The sequence below is a fragment of the Corapipo altera genome, unplaced genomic scaffold (genome assembly GCF_003945725.1).
Source record: "Corapipo altera isolate COAL_440 unplaced genomic scaffold, ASM394572v1 22, whole genome shotgun sequence".
NCBI lineage: Eukaryota > Metazoa > Chordata > Aves > Passeriformes > Pipridae > Corapipo > Corapipo altera.
The window spans coordinates 10,084,507-10,107,132 of record NW_020884886.1 but is presented as its reverse complement, the minus strand read 5'-3'; the positions used below and the strand labels follow the sequence as shown (position 1 = coordinate 10,107,132).

The 22,626-nt window shown below is 40.1% G+C and overlaps 1 protein-coding gene across 3 annotated transcripts in view; it reads right to left on the bottom strand.

Annotated features, from left to right (window-relative positions):
• Positions 1-8,169, bottom strand: part of STIM2 (stromal interaction molecule 2) — a 65,172-nt gene extending 57,003 nt beyond the window's left edge. For 2 of the 3 annotated variants that reach the window (XM_027642745.1, XM_027642744.1), the window contains exon 1: positions 7,567-7,652. In XM_027642745.1, coding sequence (XP_027498546.1) covers positions 7,567-7,651 — 85 coding nt within the window. In that variant the 5' untranslated portion in view covers position 7,652. Of the gene's footprint in view, positions 1-7,566; positions 7,653-8,082 lie in introns of those variants that run through there. The other variant, XM_027642746.1, reaches the window with a different exon arrangement.
• Between the last annotated feature and the right edge of the window lie 14,457 nt (positions 8,170-22,626).

The following is a 22,626-nucleotide window of genomic DNA, read 5'->3' as shown; positions in this document are numbered from 1 at the left end:
AAAGACAGGTTTCATTCCAGAGCATGGATTTTTATATAAGCTTACTACCTCTATTATCATCTAACATCAGTTAACTATCATCTAGAATAACTAATCTCTTTAAGAAGCCCTAATAAAATCACGGCTCTACTGCTAATCTAAAAGTCTCCCTCTACAAATATTATGGATAGTTCGGTATTTCCTTATCGATTTTGAATGTCATTTTTCAGACTCACAGTTGGTATGACCTGCGTAAAACACTGCTTTTTGTGAGTACCTAAGTCTCCCTTACCCACCTTTCTCAGTCACTATTTACTTGCCATGAGTGGGCTTCCACTAAAATGGTTAATAATACCTTCCTCCAGCCCTGTTACCTTCTCACAGATGCTGTTGTGCAGCTGTGCACTGAACTGAAGCAAAGACCTGATACTGATGTAAAAAAAAAAATTAAAAATCAGTCACAACTTTCATCTTGATCAATTCCCCCAAACTAGTCCAACTCCAGATGTGATAAGTGAGCAACTGGAACACACAGAATAGGCCGGGAGAGAGAGAAAGCAACAAGCAGAAAGCAGGAGCACCCCTTTCTGAGAAACCGCCAATTCCAAGGTCAGGTTAAACCAGTAAGGAAGTCACATCCTTTAAAGGCTGCAGAGGTCTGGCACTGCTGCCTGCAACACTAACGCTGTAAGGCCAATTATCTATAAGTGGAGTTTCACAAGACCAAAACCAAAAGGCAGCCTTAGAATGAAATGCCAGTGAATAAATACATAATAGAGGTTTGTACACTGGAGTCAATAGAATCCATTTCATGGGCTCTTATCTGTACTTTAGACTGGCACATCGCTGTGTTGTTTCCAAAGTAACTACAATACCCTCTATGGCACTGATAGTTTCAGTAAACATATTTAGGGAACACAAACCAGGTATGAACAAGAGACTGAGGCAGCTGTGTTCAAAAAAAATACAGACAAAGTTAAGTTTTTGAAATAAAAATTAAAAATATATGTTGAGAAAGATGGAGCTGTCTTCATGCATTTCATCTGCAACTAAAAACCACAAGTAGGAAAGGATATAAATATATTTTCCCTTCCTGACACATGACAATATAAATTTTGGAACTATATGACACTATATAGTCCAATTTTCATATTTAGCAAATCAGTAAACAAAATACACAAACAAGAAACATTCAGGAATTAATGTTGACCAAACCCCAGGGAAACCAAGAGGAGATATTTACTATTAGGAATAAAACAGCATTTGTGTGAAAATTTCCTTTCTAAATAACATATTTAACTTGCAGAAAACTCTGAATTTTAAGTAATTCAGTGCACAGAGACACCAGATGGAACTGAGAAAAACTGTTCCTTTATCTGTGTCACATTACTACACATGCTTAGTAATTACATACAATTAACTCCTTACTTTATTCTAACCCACAAAGCAAGAAAGCATTCATACAACACCTTCAGGTATGGAAGGTTTCCCTTTCCAAGGAGTAAGTACACAGAGCCTAAAAAACCAAAATGTCTTCACCAGTTTTTTATTCAACATAATCTTGCTTAAATACTCTACCACGAGGTTTGTTGGCTTTTAAACACAGCTTTAAATAGGTTCAGATAAACTACTGTTTATTGCTCATCTCAGTTTTAGAAGCTGAGAACATGCCAATTTCTTACAAATGAACACTAATCATAGATATATGGTACACACAAAAAAATCAGGTATTAAAATTTTAACTGGAGACAGTACCAGAGGGCTGAGTTGCTGACCACTGTTAAAAGCTTCATGATGCAGAAGAAAAGGCAGAAAACAGAAAGTGTTCCCTAGAGGAAAAAGATCAAATCTATCTTTGCATTCCTATAAATTCTCAGCTACTGCAAAAGTTAAAGCTTCACACAATCCAAGTTGCCTCAACAACCATTCCAGTGTACACAAGCTTCTGTGGGGCTGCTTGTGGTTGGCAATACAAGCTGCAATAAGTCAGCGATGGATTTCCTTCCCACCTCAGCATCCAGGAATCACTGGAGAAGCAAGATTCATCTGCAGTAGCATAACACTGCCTGCACAGAGAGTAAATTTTTTCCAGATATACTTCAAGATCTTTGCAAGGGACCACAGGAATGAGATATAAAAGGTCAGTGGTTCTTACCTGTTAATTCAAATTCTGTTGAATCAACAGAGTTCTGAGCACTGTGAGCTCAAATTCTTAACTGTTCTGACAAGCACATTACCTTCAGTTTCCACGACAGTTTTTAGTTAAAACTCTAGAGTACTTCTCATTATACAGATTTCAAGATGTTTGTACCAGATCTCTGAAAAATGCCATGGTTTTTGGATTTGAAAGAAAATGAGCAAGATCCAGAAGAAAAGGGTAGGGGAAAGAAAGCTATCACAAATAAAACTCCCTTCAGTTGTTTGAAGTGCTCAGAGGAATGAAGTAAACAAATGCAAATTTTCTAGTACCCACACAATCATCACATTCTGTTTATGCTGATTCTAAATTTTAACAACGCATTATCATTTTATTCATCCCTCCCCTTTCAGATATGCAAAGACAGTTTCCATAGTAACAGGAGAGACTTAGTAGTAACCAAAGGCAGAATAGCACTAACTTATGTAATAACTTGAAACTCACCTTGGTTTCTAAAACGTATATGTGCTTATTTTAGGACAACAAACACAGTGGCTATTTATTCTTTACACACACCCTATTATGGTCAAAATAAACATCTCAAATCCCTGTATTTTAATAAGTCAGTTTCACAGATAGGATGTAACAGACTAATCCCAATGAAGTCTTTTCAGACATCAGGATTTCCGCAGTAAATTACTCAACACTTATGTCTAAAATAACATATTCTTGACTTCTGAGCATTCTCTGACAATGCCTTAAAAAAAAAAAAAAAAAAAAAGGGAGCACTACTAATTTTCTTAGCTTTCGCACATCACAACTCTTTGCTACATGTTCCTCAATGCTGATTGAAAACAGATCCTAAATACAAAAAAAGACATACAAGTTAGAGCAGGCAAGCTAAAAATCAATTAAAGGATATCAAACTGCTTACTTCACACAAACATTAGAAAACCCCTGTATTTTTAGGTGTTTTTCATAGTGATAGTATCATCATGGGAAATCTTATCCAGATCAACTGCGCCTGTCACTGGGTACAGTCCTCCTTTGACAAATATATGGTAGCTCAATCTAGTCATGACAGATCAGTATCCCTGGAGTTAGGTAGAAGAAAATGAGTCATGCCCAAGTTGCGTAGGACCAGTCAGCCAGAATCTGGTAGGAGGTCCTCAGAAAAGCAGAGCTGTCTTCAGAGAGCTTATAGCTGAAAGGGCAACAAAAAAACCTGCTGAGGGAGGGATGACACAGAGTCCAAATGTTTCAGGGAGAGAGGGGTTTTAAGAAAGGGTCCACTACAGATTACTACTGTAAGACGAGAACAAAATACCAGCTAAATAATCTGACTAAATCACAGCAGTAAGACCGAATCGTCAGAAGAGGTGAAGCTGATGGTCAAGGAGAAAAGCTCACAGGACACCAGAAGGTGCAGAATGCACTTGCAGAAGCACAGAAGAGTTACAGTCAAAACACTGGAAGGTTGTAAGGCAAAAATACTCAACTATGGGCAAAGGAAGTTACAAGTGCTTGATATCTTAACTCTGCGTGGGAGTCCAATGCCACTCAGCTACTTAAAGGCCAAGAATTTTCCTGGTTAATTGTTTTTTAATATTTGCTTCAAAACCCTCTGCAAATCCAGCCATCCAAAGCTTTTTTAGCTATCTGCCATAGTTACAACAAGTCAATTGCTGACTGAGCTATCCAAACACAGATCTCTCCTGAATGTCTCCTATTCTTTATCACTAAAAATAAAGAATATGATAAGAAACTAAAAACTTAATTAAACTGAGAAACTAATTAGATTTCCAAGACAGATGACTGCATTGAGAAGCTATCAAAAAGTAAAGGATAGCTTGAAGTCATCATCCTTTAGAGGAGAGAGGACTTGAAATTTCTGTCCTCTCAACAGAAATGGTAAGACCAGATCATGATAAGTTTAACTAGAGACAAACAGATAGAAGTAATGGAATTAAAAATATACCAAACCTGTAATGTTGAGTCTTCATCACTAGCAAAATCTACTAGCCGTAAAAAGCAGTTTACTAAGGAAGCAGCAGAAATCTCACAGCTCACAAACTTTTAAGACCAGTGCATGCCAAAATAATCATGCAAAAGCATTTTGCTATGTGACCAAATTCATCATCCTCTTTATATTAGTCCACCACACATGAAGTCTAACACACAACCACCAAATTCCAAATGCATTATTTAAGCCTCAAAAGGTCACTGCCACATTTTCACAGTCACCTTAGTGATACAATTCTATGGGCAGCTCTGTTCAGACCATCACTTGGTGCCATCACAGGAAGCAGACCATCCTTGTTCACCCCTGTTGACCCCTACCCACACAGTCCTCCCTCTTCTTTGCACTGGTGCTAGTGCTTAAAGCAAGTCAGGATAAGAAATGCATAATTTTTCCAGTTGCCTGTGGTTTTTTTCACATCCAAGCAAGTTAAAGCAACAGACAGCGCTCATCGGCACTAGGGGCAACCCAGGTACAAAGCAGAAAGGGAGCATGAACTCCTTCCCTCCTCCTGGGTTTCAAGTAGTGGGATGAGCATGCCTACTCCTACTAGCTCTCTTGTGCTAACAATATTGCTTGCATGGCCAGCTGGGGTCAACTCCAGAGAAAAAAGCCACACTTCAACAGTCACCCCCACGAGAACGGCTCAAGCCAATTGTAACACTGCATCTAAAAACACGTTTTCCAGAAACCTTCGCTTCTCAAATGCCAAAGTCTGATTAATTTGAAGAGCTCAGTGTTAAGATGATGGCTAATTCCAGAATAGAAACTCAATTGAAAGAAAAATCTTCGAATTACTTTAAGGAAAGGTGATGTTATGCAGTGCACTGTTCCTTCGGTAAATACAATGTAGTGCTGTATTAAAAACTGATCTAGCTCAATATTATAAGACATAATTTGAGAGAAATTTATTAGCCAAATACAGGTCCAGGTTCTCTGTCTCACCTCAAAGGCAGCAAATTAATCCACAATCATGGATTAAATTTAAACAAGAAAAGAATCCAGAATTATCCAAAATTATCCAGAATTACAAAGCAACTTAAAAGTCAATGAATAAACAGCATGCAAAAACCCAGTGTCATCTGCAGGCTCAGAACAGAAGGTTCCTTAAAACTTTCTACCAAACTAACTAGGGAACAAGCAGAGCCAGCCTCATGTTGTTCCATCCAGGGGAGACACAGTTTTGTGGATCCCATTTTCATAACCACAACTAAATACCTTCAAGCACAGTGTCAGATGTTACCTATTTAGCTGTCATTTAAAAATACTGTTAAAAAGGCATGTATACACAGGCAAAACAACAGTAATGATAATCTATATAAACAATTAAATAAATCCTTGAATACCTGAGGAAATATGGCAAAAATAGAATCTTAGGCTCTTCCCTAGTGCTAAAATTCATTTTACATCCCTTTTCTGTCAAGTGTTTAGATTATCTTTGCCAGCTTCTGCTCTAACCCACTAATAACCTCTGATAATGGGAACTTGTTTAAAAATCTATGTAATTTGACTGTTATAGGTAAAAACTTTCCAGACTATATTTAATCTAAATCTCACCCACTAAAATTTACTTCCTCTTAATCTACATCAGAACCACAGAAAAAAAAAAGGAAAAAAAGTTTAAAAAGAAAACAGTGCTTCTGTGAACTATTTCTTGCATGCATACATACCCATCCCACAGCCTTTTCAACCACACCAAAATAATGCAATACTTCAACAAAAAAAAGAAATTATTCATGGGTTTGGAGCCTCTCAATCCACATTGCTACTTTCCTCTGTACTTTTTGGGTTGTTTAATACTGAAGACTAAACACAAAAGTGCAATCAAAAAGAAAAAATAAAAGCCTTCTGTAACTTAAACCGATTCCACATATCCAAGGATAACATCCACTTTTGCCATCCACATGTTCCTCACAGACCAATTTGTGACTAGGAGTCCTGAATTATTTCCTACACCTCTGCTTCCCAAACATCTGTATTTGAGCATCCTACAGCCTCTTCCTAGTGTGGCATTTTGTACATAGCAGCTTTTTAACTTTTGGGTTGTACTTCCCTGTTAAACCTGTTAAAATGATTGAATTAAAAGTTTATTCTATTCTTCTCCAGACAAGTGTTGGTATTCCCTCCTAACTCAATGGCACATCTGCAAGTTTCAACTTTCAAGAAAATGACAGATAATATAACTAAAATCACCCCCAGAACAAGTCATCTGGTTTTCTCCCAACCTTCAAGAGACCCTCCAGCTTTTCAAAAAGTAATTTAAAGCTATTTAGGGATTAGTTACTTGACGTGCAAACTTATATGAGCAACTGAAATACCATATTGATCAACCAGATGAACATGGAACTACGTTGAAACCTCCTAAAGTTTAAAACTGATTCTAAGATGGCTTTTAACCATATTTACTTTCCAGACCAAAATGTTATGTAACACAATAAGCCCACTTATAACATGTTAGATTTCTCAAATAATTGTATTTCTTCACCAGAGAAGAAGGATTGCATTTCTTCACTGCTGAGAGGGAGAGGGCATGGCTGACAGGCATCCCAGTATTTTAGTCCATAAAATATACAAAAAAAAAATTACTTTTTTCCATACAGACACATCAAAATTGATTAAGCACAAAATGTAGAAAGCATCAGCACTATACATGGCAAGAAACACTTAATACCACCTACAACCAGATTAATTACGATTAACAAAAAAAAAAAACAAGAGAGAGCGAGCTGTTCCGATATAGCATTTTCACAGCACCCTTGGGAGGTACAACTGCTGCTTCACAGACTGCGGATGTTCCAACTTCCTTAGTTTATACAACAAGCCAATAGATTGGACAATTCAGAATTCAGAAATGTCATGTCCTCAAACAAGACCGCTAGATCACGTAGCCTTGCATCTCCATCTCAGAGTTATTTCGTGAACACTGCTGAAGTTTCATTAGTTATAATTAAAATTCATGTTTTTAAGGTGTTAGGCTGGGAAGAAATCCATGCATGTCCCATCCGCTGAAGTTCAGTAATTTTAGCTCAGGGTGTCAATACTACTCCAAACAACATCAGAAGTTTTTCTCTGATAAGAAACCACACTACTGTGATTATGAAGGGGTACGGGTTATTCTTTTTCTTCTACCTTCCATGCTCCTCCTTCCAATTACAGAGCTTTATAAAAAGCACATTATGAGATATGACAAACTCCTGAATGTTTTATAGCACTTCCCTGCATGCAAATCCCATTTTCCTAAGTGAATTGTCTGAAAAACTGTAAAGCTTCCTACCACTCATTACAAGACAGATTCAGAATGCGTATAAGCAATTCAAAGCCATCAGAGCCTGCTGAAATTAGATTGTTTTAAACGTTTTCAGCCCAACTGCTGGTTTTAACTGCAGGCATTACCATTTGCCCTAAAGTACTTTAGTATGAACATACTCACTTTTCTTAACAGAATTAAGTGAAGGCCGGAATGCTTTCCACACTTTCCTGGAGAACCGAACGCCCCTGAGGGCAGGGATGGACATCCCTGCCCGTGCAGCGCGGGGCTGCGCTCCGATACCGCGGGGCCCGCGAGGTGCCGGGGCGGGTCCCACCGCGCCGGCCCCGGGCCCCGCAGCCGCGCTGGGCGCTCACACACAGACCCCGCACGGGCGGCACCGCGGGAGCCAACGCGGAAGCGGAGGCTCCGGCTCCCAACAATATCGCTATTCAACAGGACCCGGCACACATCCTGCGGCGGGCTCCTTCCCGGGAAGGGCCGCGCCGGGCAGTACCGCAGTGCCGCCGCCGCCGCAGCCGGACCCCCCGCAGCCCGGCCCGGCGCCCTCTGCAGAGCCGCACCGCGGCTGCCCCGCCGCGAAAGGGGCCGGCTCGGAGGCGCTCGGGAGCGCCACGGACACCGCGGGAAAGGCTCCCTCCCCTCGCCGGCAGCCCGGCGGGACCCCCGGGCCGTTACCTGTCGCCGGCTCCGCCGCAGAGGCGGCGGCACCTCCCCGTCCTCCCCGCCGGCCGCCGCCGCCGGCCGCAGCCTCCAGGTCGCAGCCCGCGCCCGCGGCGGCGCCAGGCAGGAGCAGCCCCGGCAGGAGCAGCGCCAGCAGGAGCAGCCCCGGCAGGAGCAGCCAGGTCGGCACCGGCCGCACGCCGGGCGCTCGGAGCGCGCTCATCGGTGCCGCGCTGCAGCGGAGCGAAGGCAGGAACGCGAGCGCGGAGGGAAGGAAGGAAGGAGGAAGGGGCGAGAGCTCCGGCTGCGCCGCTGCCGCCCCGGCGGCTCGAACCCGCTCCGCGCCGGCCCCGCCACCACCCGCCGCTTCCGGCGGCCCCCGCGCCGCCGGGCGACACGTCACCGCGCCGTGACGTCACCCGCAGGGAGCGGCGGGCGGAGCGCGGGTGTGCTCCCGGTGCCGGCTCCCGGTGCCGGCTCCCATCCCGGTCTCGACCCCGATCCCCAGCCCCGGGCAGACCGGACCGGCGCGCCCGGAGTGTGGCAAGACGCGGCCGTGCCGGCGGGCGGTGGGAAAGTTGTGTCCGGCTGCGGGAGAAGCGGCCCCGGCCAGCCCGCCCCGGACCCCGCCGAGGGGCCGCTCTCCCGGGCCGCTGAACCCCTCAGAGCAAACCGGGCGCTTGGCCGAATTCAGGAAAGGCACAGCGGGAAAACAAGGCATTTTGGGCTACAGCGCAAAACCGAGACCTTTGTTAAAATTGCCCTTTTTACGCCGCCGGTCAGGCACCTGAGAGGAGCGTTCTGAACGGGAAGTACGAAAGGAGTTTCGGTGTGTGCTGCAGCGCGCTCAAAACAATAACAAAACGAAAAAAAAGAGGCGTTTCAAATACGACCCGACAAACTGAAATCAAGAAAACTAAGTCTTCACAGAGATTAGACCCCGATTTCATTGTGATTAAAACCTTGACTGAAAAAAAAAGGCTTTTGCTTAAGATGTTTCCATCAAGTCACTGAATGGGAGTAAAATCTATTTCTCCTGTTGAAACCTGTGGGATTTTGCACCGTTCTGTTTAGAGACATTTAATGAGAATAACATAGCCTTTAAAGATCGAATTCAATATAATATCTTAGGTACACAATATGAGAAAATAATGCAGCACAGATGCCAAAAGCTATATAAACATTACATTTCCTATTAACTGTCGCAATTATCTAAGAAATAACAGAAGGAGGTTGAAAGAGTCTTGAGAAAAGCCTTTGTGGGCTTTGTAGACCCTAAGCAGACAGGAGCATGAAATGGAGTGGTACAAGGTACTTCTGCAGGTCAGCAAAATCTGTGAAGCTGTGAAATCCTATAACAGTATTAAATGCAGCAGGAAACAATTTCCCTAGCAACATAGTTGGTGTGCATACTCCATCCCAGCTGAACCATATTTTTATGGGAAAAAAAAAAAAACCAAAACTTTAAAGTACTCATATATCGTATGAAGACTCAGAAAATGTGTCTAAACCTAATGAGTTGTGTTTGAATTGTGAAGTCCGTGCATAGCCTTATTATTTCTGTTGGTTAATACAGCAGCCTTTAGAGGCCAACAGTATCTGAGCAGATCTTGTGCAAAGAGAACAATGTAAAGCCTGTATCTTAAGAAAGCTTGTTCAGTTTGTTTAACTTTAGGGAGGGGAGCTGGAGCAGAGTAAATTTCCCAGCTGGAAATGAAGAAACCAGCTGTTAATTTAATTAATTAGTTAATTTTAAAATACAAACAGAGAGGTATTCATGAAAGGTACATGAAGACGCAAGTTTCCTGGAGTGTGAACTATTTTAGCTCAGAGCCACTGCAGTCAAAGGATATGGACTTCATGAGTCCTATAAAGAAAAACCATGTATTAGAATAGCTGTGAGATGGGGGCACTAATGGAGAGCACTTCAGTGAAAATACCCTAGGCCTGAAATAGAAAATTATCCTTGTTAAAAATCCTCTTTCAATATATGTTCATTTTCACCTCTTGCTTTCAACTATGACCCAAACAGGGAAGCATTAAAAGGATTATTCTCAAGCAATGCCTGTGTTCTGGAGCTGGGGGAAGGTCACCCTAGCAGAAGATTTCACAGGGAGAAGCACATTAACTGGAAACACCTCATGATGCACTGCCACTTCATATTGTGCAGAATCAGCTGCATGAGCTCAGAATCAAGAAAGGGCTTCAGCCTAACCCCTTAATCCACAGTAACCTAATCAAGATCTGGTTTCAATATTGAGGACACAAATTCTGCTGAGTGCCCTATAAGGCTTGATCACAGAATCAGAGAAAAATATATGACCTTTTGAGTTCATCTGATATAACCCCCCTGCTCAGGCCTGAGGAACACCACTCATAACCACATGGCAGTTTCATTTTGGACTGTTGATGGCTACTTTTTAAGTAGAGTGGTTCAGACTGCTTTCCACCTTCCTCATCCACTTACCCAGTCCCTACAGGACTACAAAGATGCTCTGAATACCATGGCAAAAACCATGCTAAAAATACTGTGTGCCACTCTTATCGCCTCAACCATAGAGCCAGTCATCTCATGACAGAAGGCAATGGTGTTAGTAGAACTGTGCGGGTTTTTCTGTCTTGACTTGTCTTTCATCATCCCAGAAAAGGCTTACCAGAAAGATTTGCTCCATTATCTCCTCTGAGAGAGATGCTAAGTAAGGATGACTGTTCTGTAGTTTCCTGTACTTTGCTTTGATGATAGATGTGACATTTGCTTTTTTTCCCCAGTAACTGGAAATCCCATCTGATTGCCACAGCCTTTCTAAGGTGATAGGAAGCAGCCTAATGATATTACTCAGCTTCCTCAGCACCTTTACAAGTACCTTCTGTCCAGTCCTGAGGACTTGCAAACATCTCATTTGCTAGAGTGTCCCCAGTTCAACCTTCCTCTACAGTCAGTAGTAGTCTCCTACTCCAGACTTTGCCAAATAGAGCTCTGTGAGGCCTGAGGGCTGACCTTGCTGGTAAAGAACAAAGGAAAGAGGGCTTTGAGTATGTCAGCCTTTTCACAGTCCTTCATTGCTAGGTCACCTGCCCATTCATCAGCAGAGCCTGTGGTTCTTAGGGTTGCTTGCTTGTAATGAGACTGGTTTGATGGTTTTCTCTGCCTCTGGGTGTAGACAGATGTGATAGAAATGCTGGCATTGGTGTGAATGGAGTATGAATGGTAATATCTGGGTGTGGGGGCACTGGATGGAGCACACAACAAGGAGAGGGCTCTCAGCATGGACTATGCTACTGGGATCCAGATTAGCAGGTCATCACCCAGAACATCTTTGGGCAGTTTCACAAGACACCCCTTTCTGGAGAAAAAGGGCAATGAAGAAACCCTGATGACTCACAGAGGTGAGACAGGATGGGGACACTGATCACTATCAGCTGCTAAAGGCTACCAAGAGGCATATTCAAAATCTGTGCATGGTTGCCAGCCTAAGAACCCAGAAGATATGAGGAGATCTTCACAGTCAGTGTCACTTCCCTCCCACGTAATTGCAATGGATGCTGGACCTAACAGCATCTGGACGTAGACATGGCCATGGCAGATGGGCAGCCTGGTCACCACTGCTGTGGTGCCCCATGGCTGTACAGGCTCATGGAAGCTCCTGTCCTGGTCTGCTTTAAATACATCCACCTTGGCAGCAGAAGGTCTGGCACTGGCCTGTGCAACACTGTTGATAGAGTGTTGCAACAGTATTTCCCACAAGTGGGTATGTTTATCTTTTGCAGGAAGCAAACTGGTCTCAACATCTAAGAATTCAGCCATTTATGTTATTTTCTGTCATGAATCCTGCTCAGTATTAATGGACTCCTACAGTCTTGGTTGAATTTTCTGAGTGTACTTTGCTGTATGGATAACATGAGAGACTTCTTTTGAGTCCTGTCCTCCATCCTTCCATTGACCTTCAGAGCAGAAAGCTTTTTTTCTTTCCATTAGTGTGTATTTTACTGCTTTGAGTTGCCATTTCTGTCAGCAACTTTATCATTCACCTAGCCTTAATCACTACATTGATTTATCTGAACAGAAAAAGGGAGAGGGAATAATCTTCAGAGTTGTTTAATGCCCACAGTGCTTTACAATATATACATTCAGCCATTCCTAAAATAACCCTGAAGCAGGTTTGAATGGTAGAATAAAGGGGAAAAAATGCTTTTGCTGCTGTTTGGTGCCATTTACAATATCTCTAAAGTACAAGCTGTGAGTTCTCTGGGTAGATGTGAGAACTCATGAGCAAAAATATAAACCAGGCTGATAATAGAGAAAGAAATCTTGTTGGCAAAACAGAAACAAAGCACAAGCTGAAAAAAATGATGGAAGGTCACATTACAGAGAGGAAGATTCAGACAATGAAATTTATTTATTAAAAACCAATGCAAATACAAACTGACAAAGTTCAAATTTCGATAAGCAACGACCACCAGATTACTGGTAAATTGTCCAATAAACATTTAAATCTACAAATTATGTGAAAAGAAGCATTAATTTTGAACAAGCTTGAGAGTAAAATTCAAATGTCCTCTCTTGATTAGAGAAGTTACTCATATCTGCACCCAAATTATAAAACTTTCTAGTTCTCAGATTTCATGCACTGATAAAACCTCTGATGAAGATGGAATTTTATACACTTTGTATTTGTCAGGATGAGAGGATTGGTTTAGAAACCCCTTCTCAATTGTTGCCGGGTTACTGAAATTTATTTTTTGAGGAGGGAAAGACGTTAGTTCAAGAGGAAACTTAACCAAGTATTTTAAATAGTCCTGTATTCCAAGCTGTTAATGGACTAAGAAACTATGGGTTATAGATCCTATCGCAGTCCAATAATGAAATTGGAACAGAGAGGATGGAAGTGAATGAAACATCTTCATTATCTGATGAGAGTATTAGCACTTATGATCTTCTTATCAATGGCCAAGAGCCTGTGTATCTCTCAAATGAGCAAATTGCCTGGTAATAGGCTAAAATGCTGGAAGAAAATGAGAAAATATCTTTCAATCAGCAAGAAAGAGCAGTCATTAAGTGAAAACCAGATCTGCAGAGCTACAAAGAACTTTTTGATTAAGTCTCCTAATTTTAGATATTTTTTTCAATCAACATTGTCAATAGTATTGCAGAAGGGTTCTTTTTCTATAACATTTATGGAGTAAAGACAAATGTAAAAGAAGTCTTGGAGCATACCATGTTCAGCAAAATGTTCATTGCAGCTGAGTCTCCTATTTTCATGGAAGCTTTTTTCAATTTGTTGAATTCTTTATGGGAACAAAGATGCCATTCCAGCTAGAAGATGTTGGCTAGGCAGACCGTGGTTGGATTCTGTTTATTTCAAAAATAAACAAAGACTCAATCTGCTTATACAAGATCTGGAGGCACATCCGGAGATATGAAGTCTGAAGGAAAACAATGGCAGAATGAGTGGATAAAACATTTCAGGCAGCACTTTGATTTCTGGAATCTATAGTAGGAGCCGAGCAGCTTGCCAGGACACAATCTTACCAGTGATGCAGGAGCAGGGATCTTGCCATCTGACTCCGTAGTATTTGCCATGTCAGTTAGGTTACAGCCAAGTGATGTTTGGACAGTTAAAGGGCATTTGGAGTAACACAAAAATGGTTGTGGAATGAATACAATACAGATTTAGGTAATCAGAAGTTTGTTAAAAACTGCCAAGGTACAATCCTGGAGGTCATGATGTAACAGAGTTCCTCTCCTCATCTGACCTCCCCAGAACATACCTCACTCTAACTGGTTTTGCCGAATTGAGTGCCAGACTGTAAAAGTCTGGGCATCTTATTAAATTTTAAGAAGGTTTTGATTGTGGCAATTTTGCCTCTACAGTAGAGTCATAATCGGTTCATTTGTAGTTCATACTGTTTTTTAAATGATCAATATAATCACTTCTGATGTTTAATGAACAGCAATATTAACACAACAAATCCATACAGTAAAAATAATTTGGATCTCTTTTTCAGTTTTCAAGCAATGTAAGAATTCAATCCATGTCAAAACAGAAGTGATAGCTATAGAGGTGACTCACTGAAAAAGGCTGTCTCAGAGGAAAGGGAGTACAGATCATTTCATTGCCAAATGCAAAAGAAAAAAGATCCCAGTATGTACATAATCTTTCTTTCACCTTCCCTGAATCTCAGTAAATCTCTAAATCCACCATTACCTAAGCAGAGACAGCCAGTGCTTTGTGTCTTCTTATTCCCTTCCTTCCTGGTAGACAGGAAACAAGAAAAAGCACAATCGGAAGGTGATGAAAGTCACTGCTGCACACGAGTAGCTTTTATCTTATAATAAACATACTGACCAACTGTGCAAAAAAGAAATAGAAGAAAAAAAATCACAATTTTTAATAAATACAATTTGGACATAATAATATAGCATGTACTCATGATTGCAGCAAGTATTGAAGGCTGCCTCCTGGGATGTGTTTGGGTATGTTTTCACTCAGAGAAAAAAAAGTTCCTACTTGCTTGTAACAGGAACTGTCAGGATGGAGTCTGCCTTACAGTGGAAATCATTTGCCCCTTTAAGACAATTTGGGATAAGAACAAAGAATATTTATGACCTTACAAAGAAGCAAGGAGAAAGTGATGAGAGCTTTTACTTCAAGCGTGGTTTTGGTAGTTTTAGCAGCTGTTGATTGAAAAGTGGAATGAGCAATCACTCAATCAGAGGCCAGAGCTTCAGTGAGTGGGAGATTATATTCTCATGATCTGTGACTAACAGCGAGTAATAAAAAACCTAGTGAACATATGTATCGTGTAAATACAGTTCTATTGTCAGATGGTTTGTGGTAAATTGAAATGGCTGCTCTAAGGTCACAGCAAGCAGACTGTTTCCTGGAATTTCTGCAGGCAAGTTGCACATCCTGTAAATAAATAGGAGCTCTCTAGATTCATGGCATGCACTGCCAGGTACTGTGAGTGACACAGCACACAATAAATAAGATCATTCTGCAGAGGCAGAGACAGGTAGTCTCAAAACACCCAGAAAGTTGAAGGAGATGTAGAAACCACTGCTGAGAAAATCACATAACAGGTATTTTGTCCTTGCCTCAATTTTTATATGTTTTGGTTTGGGTAATGGAGAAAAAGCATCAGAGACCATATGCTTAGTTACAAGGTCATTGAATACAGATGGTTTTGCTACTGTCAGAACACAACCTTGGGCATTTGGCATTATGACTTACTACAAACAGCTCTATTTCTCAGGGAAAAGAGTAAAATTTCATCCATTGCTTACATTTTCAGAAACAGTACACACAGTTCATTTTTGTCCCTGCTTTGCAGGCTGTGGTACTTGGAAGGTTGTATGCAATCCTTGAGCACTGGAGTTGAACAAGCTTTCATGATCTTCCTTGGATCTGGACTTTTTTTTTTATTCCTTTATCTGTCTTTGTGATGAAATTGGGAGAGTTTTGGTTAGGGGTGGGACAAAAAAGTTCTGCATTCAATGACATTTGTTAGCTTTCTCTGATATGATCTGTATAGGACAGGTCATATTTTTTACTATTTATCTACTATTTAATGAGTTTTAGCAGTTCTTTTTAAATTCTTCATGGTAGTTAATAGAAAACATGGGGAAGGGCTCAACTAAAAGTCTAAATCAAAGTCAGTCAACTCCTAATCCCTTTATAATCAATAGAGAGTGATGGGAACTTCAGGTTGTTCATTTCTTACTAAAATAAGCATCTAAGATCTGACAACTTTTCAAACATGAGGGGAGGGAAGGGGCCTTACTGGGATGATATAACTAGAAAACAACCATAAAGGTAAGTCTTCACAGTATTAAGGAGTTTGAATGAATATGCAGTAGCAATAGGTAAACTTTTCCTAATTATTTATTAACTGCCTTGATATTTACGCTGCAGTAATTTCAGAGAATATCTTCAGAACCAATCTTGAAGGACTAGAGAGAGACTCAGCAAAGTATCTGGCTCCGAAGATGTATTCCCAGTGGGATTAGCTGTGCTAACACCAGCAGTGTTCTCCTTCACCTGGAATCAGTGTCTGTGATCATTCAATACTGGAAGTTTCAGTATCACTCCAGGGCTAGTCCCTTCTACTCAATCTTTTTATTTTTTTAATCTGTAAAAACAGACAAGCCTGAGAAACAGTTAGCTACAAGAACCAAAAAATTAGGTTAATAGAATGATAGAATGGGTTGGGTTGGAAGAGACCTTAAAGGTCATCTAGGAGGTTGCTAATGGCTTCTGAACTGTGAAGGCTTGAGGCAGATGTGACACCTATCCAGAGTTACTGGAGAGAGAGTGCAGTAAACTGTAAAGTATGGTAGTGGGTATTGTTCCTCAAAGTGGAGCAGTTGCCTTGTCCCTAGGTTTTAAGCCATAAAGAATGTGTGATATACTTCTTAAATTCTATCAACTTCCTCTTTTAGAACTAACTGATGGCCTGAAAACTCACAATTAAATAAGGGGGGTAGTCAAAATTTAAAATATAATCCATTATGGTGGAAATAAAAATCTTGAATACTTGCATTAATCCTCACTAAAATTTTAATACAGCATGGAGTCTTGAAAAGATGTTTCTCTCTCATAATAGCCCTGCCTTTGAATGGCCCAGTCCCACGAAAAGCAGATTTGACCTGTTTGCATTGGAACAATTTCCTGAGCAGTATCAGTAACCATCTCTGTGTTTAAATGTCTGGGCTGAAGTCAGGAAAGAGTAATTTATCCTGCACTTGTCATTTAATAATCTCACCATGGTGTTTTCTAAAAAGGAGCAACATTTTAGTCTAGAGAAAATTGTAAAGGTGGTTTACAACTACATGGAGAACATGCTCATTTTGGTTGTGCCCAGTTTTCTGAGAGATCTGCAGTAAATTCTATAAAAGCAGGACTACAAAACCAGTGTAACTCAGAATATTTTTCATTAAACTGTTTGGAACTTGTGAACAAAAAATCTGTGTCTATGAGGGGCTATTTCTTCTATAACATTTTACATTGCATATGTGTTTGAGCTGCTGAAAAAAAAAGGCGATATTTTCCTTTATAAAAGTAAAACAGACTGAACTGAGATTTTATAATATCATTCAGAATTGCTTAGCTAGAAGAATAGCAGCCTTGAGCTGAAAACACAGACTAACTGTGAGATTACAGTTAATGCTTTTAAACTAGAGAAAATACAAATACATATAATAATATACAAAGTTTGTTATTCAACGAAAACAAAAAAATCACATCTGAATAGGCAAAGATGGGCCTTACATGTCAGAGAGACTCTTGCTCTTTATGTTAAAAAAACCCCTACATTTTACTTACCAAAAAAATATTTTGAAAAACCTCAGGAGGACAATTTCACCACTTTGCAGAGATGAGGAAAAGTTTGACAAAATAGAAAAAAGCATAAAGACTAACATCACAGATTTCTATTGTACATACCATGTAAGATGATATTTGTTTTTTTCTTTGCCCAGGTTTCACCATTCTGTTTTTTTCTGTGAAAACAATACTTTTATTTTGTCCTAGCCTCATGTTCTAGAATACTGTATAAAGATCTAGTGTATACAAAACAAAGAAGTTTGTTTGTGCAATCTACCATCTTGGCCCTTCCCTCAACCAAAGTTCAGTAAAAGTTTTCTGGGAATATATTCCATTACCTGCTTGAAAGTTAGTACATAACACTGTTGTGTGTGATTTCTTTCAAAGGAAAGGTGATCACCAAGGTCTTTGACAGGTTTTTTCCACCTTTGAGCGAGCACATAGTTTAACATCCAGCCTGAGAAAATTTGCACTTACCGTGGTGTCTGCAACTTCCATGCTTCTCTCTCATTATCCCCTTCCAACAGAAAGCCTGGCAGACTGCAGCACAACCCTTCTCCACAAAGTTTCTCCAGTGTTTGCATTCAGAATGGTGGCATAGGATGTTCAAGAAAACATCCCGGGCATCAGTCCCTACTGTTTTGGGAGCACTGCACTGACAGGAAGGTCTTTGATGGATTTGGCTTTCTGAGATTTCAAACCTCTATTTAGTCTTTATTAACCTAGAGTGTTGCTAGCCCAAGCATCTACTACTTCCATCTTTTAATTGTGTGTTTTCAGGTCTGAATATTGATTATCCCCCTAAATAAATAATACTTGCTGTAAACTGACTCTCCACTACAGCACTTACCCCTTATGCCTATTACCACCTAATGCAGAAATGGATTAATACCAAAATTTTAAAGTTTTTCCAGGATTCCTTCACAGCAGAATAGAAACATAATATTTCTCAGGGAAAGATAAGAGCCCTAATCATAAAGGATTATATTTTCTGTAAGCTGTTAACAGTAATTCACAAAGACAGGAAAAATAGATAAGGCAAAACTACGTAAGGATGTTTGTTGAATATTGGAAAAAGAAAAGAGAGGAGAAGATAAAGCTCTGGAACAGAAACAGTGGTACAAGTTTGAATTTCAAAATTTATATGAACATACCAAAAAGACACTTTATCTTTCATATGATCAACAAAACTTATTTGAGCTTTTAAAATAAAAAGATAAGAATTCAGAAACACCTTTTTACCTTTTGACATACATGTTTTAATTGTTGAATAAAGATACAATATAAAGTCAGTAGATCAAAGTGGACTTTGTTAAACATACAAATAGCAAATGATCCCTTTCTGTGTTGCAGATGTCACAGTCTACAGAGTTTGAGCACCTTTTTCCACACATCCTTTCTTTCAAGAGTAGCTTTCCCCATAGTGGAAGTGCATTCCATGAGCATGAGGCAGAGCTGGGAGACAGGCTCTCCTGCCTATGTGTTAGTGGTGAAAGGTATTAATACTCAAAAGACCACTTTCCCATGTCTGTTAACTGTAATGCCTTCAGAAACTGCTTATAGTTAGAATATCTCAAATGTATCACAAACTAAAATTAAACATCTAATTATGTCTTATTGTCAGAAATTATGGAGATAATTTCTTCACCACTAATGTGAGTGCTGCAAGCAACTGGAACTTCCTTCACAAGCTGTAGCTATGCCAGTTTTCCATAGTTAGAACTTGATGTTAACATTAATGAACGATGACTGGGCTTCAAAGCAATGCTTATGTTTTTGTAACCCAGATGCACTTGAAAAAAAATGGGAGAAAAGGGAAAATGTTGTGACACTAGACTTATAATCAAACAAATTTAGATAATAAATAGTACTGAACAGATAGAAAATTAAATATTATTGATCTTTACAATATATGTTTGTGCTGATATACTGTTTATAATTGGACGTGTTCAGGCTGTAACTATCCTAGGTAGGCTTTTTCAGAAAAAAAATCATAGAATGTACCATTCATGGAACACATGACTCTTGAATAAATGAACTATCAGATACCTACTAAAACATATTAGGTGGCTATAACATAATATTTTGTCCTTGACTATCAAGTTCCAACTTGTCTCTTAGCAACATGATACAGACTTTTTTGTTTAAAACAAAGCACAGAAATTGGTCACACACTTTGTCTTGCACAAATTGTGATCTTTAACTCTTTTGATAAGTATTCCATTTATTTTGGTCATAATCCCAAAAGAAACAATTTGTTCAAATTGTTCAGCCAAATACAATGTCATTTGGCAAAGCACTGTGGTCCTTCATAAAGCCTATTCTCTAGAGATAATTGTTTGCACATATCAGTAGTCCAACATCTACAACAACATGCTGAGTTTGAAATGTGGGCACACAAGAGGCCCCACTGCACCCTTCTTCAGAGACCCTCAAGTTCACATCCTATAACCAGCAGTATCTGACAAGACACAGAAGCAGGTGAACCTCCCTGTGCTTAAACAAAGCCTCAAAAAAAAATTTGCCAAAAAGCAGTATTTCTCCCTTTGTATTCATGTTAAGGCTGACACCCTGTCAGTATTTAGCACAGACAGATTGCATCACCACCGATTATGTGCTGCAGTCTTATCAAGCGTGGTAAACCCAAGACAAACATCCTGTCCTAACCATGGACTCACTCTGTCTCCAGTAACATCTGCTGACTTGTGCTGCACTTTGTCATCCACAGAAGAGACAAGTATCTTGAGACAGTTCTCCAAAGCATAATTGTCCAGTAATGCCATCATTTCGTAGGCATACTCTTAACTGCTTACTTAAAAGACACTAAGCTGAGACATTTTAACACTGTTTTAAAGTGAAGCACAACTGCCACACTACTGGGTCAAGATGATCTTCCCTGCATTAACAATTTTGTTAAGGTACTGAAAAAGCTGAGCATGAAGTGTGCAAGAAAAAACACCCTTCCATGATCTCAAATAGCAGCACAGCTTATTCTGGATTTTAGAGATTTTAGGTTATTCTGTGTTTATTTACAATAAATGGTTCTTGCAGAACTGCTCACAGAGGTGCAGTCTCTCACAACAAGCATGGCCTTGTGCTAAAAGCCTGAAGCCTTCAGAAGGGGTATTTTTTCCCTCCTGTACTGAGTCCTAAACCCACAAAAGAACCCCAACCCCACCACAGCTGCTCTTGAGCACTTCTGAAACACAGTATCGTTCCTTTGGCTACTGTAGGGGGGATTGTTCACAGGGGTCGTTTCTCCTGCTGGTGCTGCCGGGTCCGACAGGAAGGCTGGCTAATGCCCCTCTGCCGGTCGTTCCCAGGGGCCCTCACCTTGGCCCTGGCCCCGTCCTGCTGTACTCCCCTGCCCGGCCAGAGAGCTTCCTGGGGCTGGAGGAAGCCTGCAGATCTCAAATATGTGCTTCAGCTAATTGCCTTTCCTGTGTGGGCTGTGGGAATGGAAGCCGCTGGTGCGGCACCTGCAAGCAGCAGGAACGGCCTGGAGAAAAGGAGGGAAAAGGAAGCACCCAGCAGCTCCCGCCACCCTGGCTGCATCCGTCCCCTCCCTCCCGTTTCCTCACATAAAATATTGGACAGCATATTTTACTGATTTGTTAAAATATTTTGAAAGGCTCTTCCCCTTCCTCACTGAAGATATAGCCCTTCGGTTTTGCAATGTATTTCAGTATTTTTTATAAAATGCTTATTTAGTGTTAATAAGCAGCTTGCAATACTGCTTTCCCAAAAGTGATTTTTATACAGCAATTCTGTTTCAAAGAATCCTTTCAGTCTTGTTGGAAGAATTTTATAAAATTTATCAGAAGGGTGTAAAAGAGGCACAAGCTTCACCATATTTTTTTTTCTAGTTTCTGGCAACACGTAAAATGTGTCTTAAACTGGAGACTCTTTCCAGCCTTTTCTTTTTACTGGGATATCTGTTTTACAGTCTTCATATTGTCTCCGTTTCTCATAATAAAATTTGTTACTATGACAAAAAAAATTCCACTAAAAATTATAAACTGTTCTGGTTATTCAACTGTTCCATTACCCAGCCATCAAGATTTTAGCTTCAACATATTTTTGGAAGTACTGAATGAAGATAACTTGGGTACATTTTTAGACAAGCCTATTTACTTTTGCATTTTTACAACAGTCTATTTGACATTACAAGAAACCCTTGACAGACCATAGCCAGAGTTCTAAGGTAAGCAGCAAAAAAAATTGATCTTTATCTATAAATATGGAGACAACTGGTTCTTGTACTGAAATGTCTCTTTATATTGATTTCAGATGAGAGGGTGGAACAGACCAAGAAAAAAAATTTGACTAAATTGACCCACTGAAAATTCAGCTGAGCCTGTCTAAACCAATGTAATTATCAATTTAGACATGATTTTACTATCGTATCTGACCATTACTTTAAACAGCAAAAATGAAAAAGGAATTTTAGGAATTTGGAAGTCAAAAGATCATAGAATCTGTTCTATGATTTTAGGAATTTGGAAGTCAAAAGATAGACTACAGACATCAACAAGTTTGAACTGATCTCTAAAGTTAAAGAATTAAAACTTAAATAACTTAAATAACTGATACTACCTATGTATACAAGAGAAGTATCTCATTGCAAGACAGGAACCAGTCATTTTAATATTTGAAGAATAAACTATTCAAAAGAAAGGGCGTTATTTAAGCAAGGGAGATTAAAAATACAAGTATTGGCCAGAATGTGAAACACAATATTTTGTGGGAACTAAATGAGTAACTGAGGGGAACATGAAAACAATATCACGAACATGAAAACAATATCACTTCAGTAAAAGCAACTTTGTAAAACAGATTTTTAAAAAGATATAAAAATCTAACAGTATAGGTGAAGCCTGAAGTGAGGAACTAGTTCATTTTTTAATCTCAATCTCATTTTTAAAGCAATTATACTCAATATTCCTGTATACATGCTTCTCTGTCTGTAGGCACCTTTCTGTGTCTCAAAAAAGGCAACTTAAACACCTGCCCAAAGGCAGCAGAGGTTTCCAAGAGGTTTGCTGCTATAGCAGGTCCTGGTTGAAGCGCTGCCTGTGGCCTTTGGCCACTCCAGAGGTGAGAGGAACAGCATCACTCCAGGTACATGGAGCAGCCACCTAGGCAGCCACACCAGTGGCCTGGATGAGGGTGTGGTGACCCACACGAGCTGCAGAGCATAAGGGTCCCTGTGCAGCCATCGGGAGAAACATTGGTG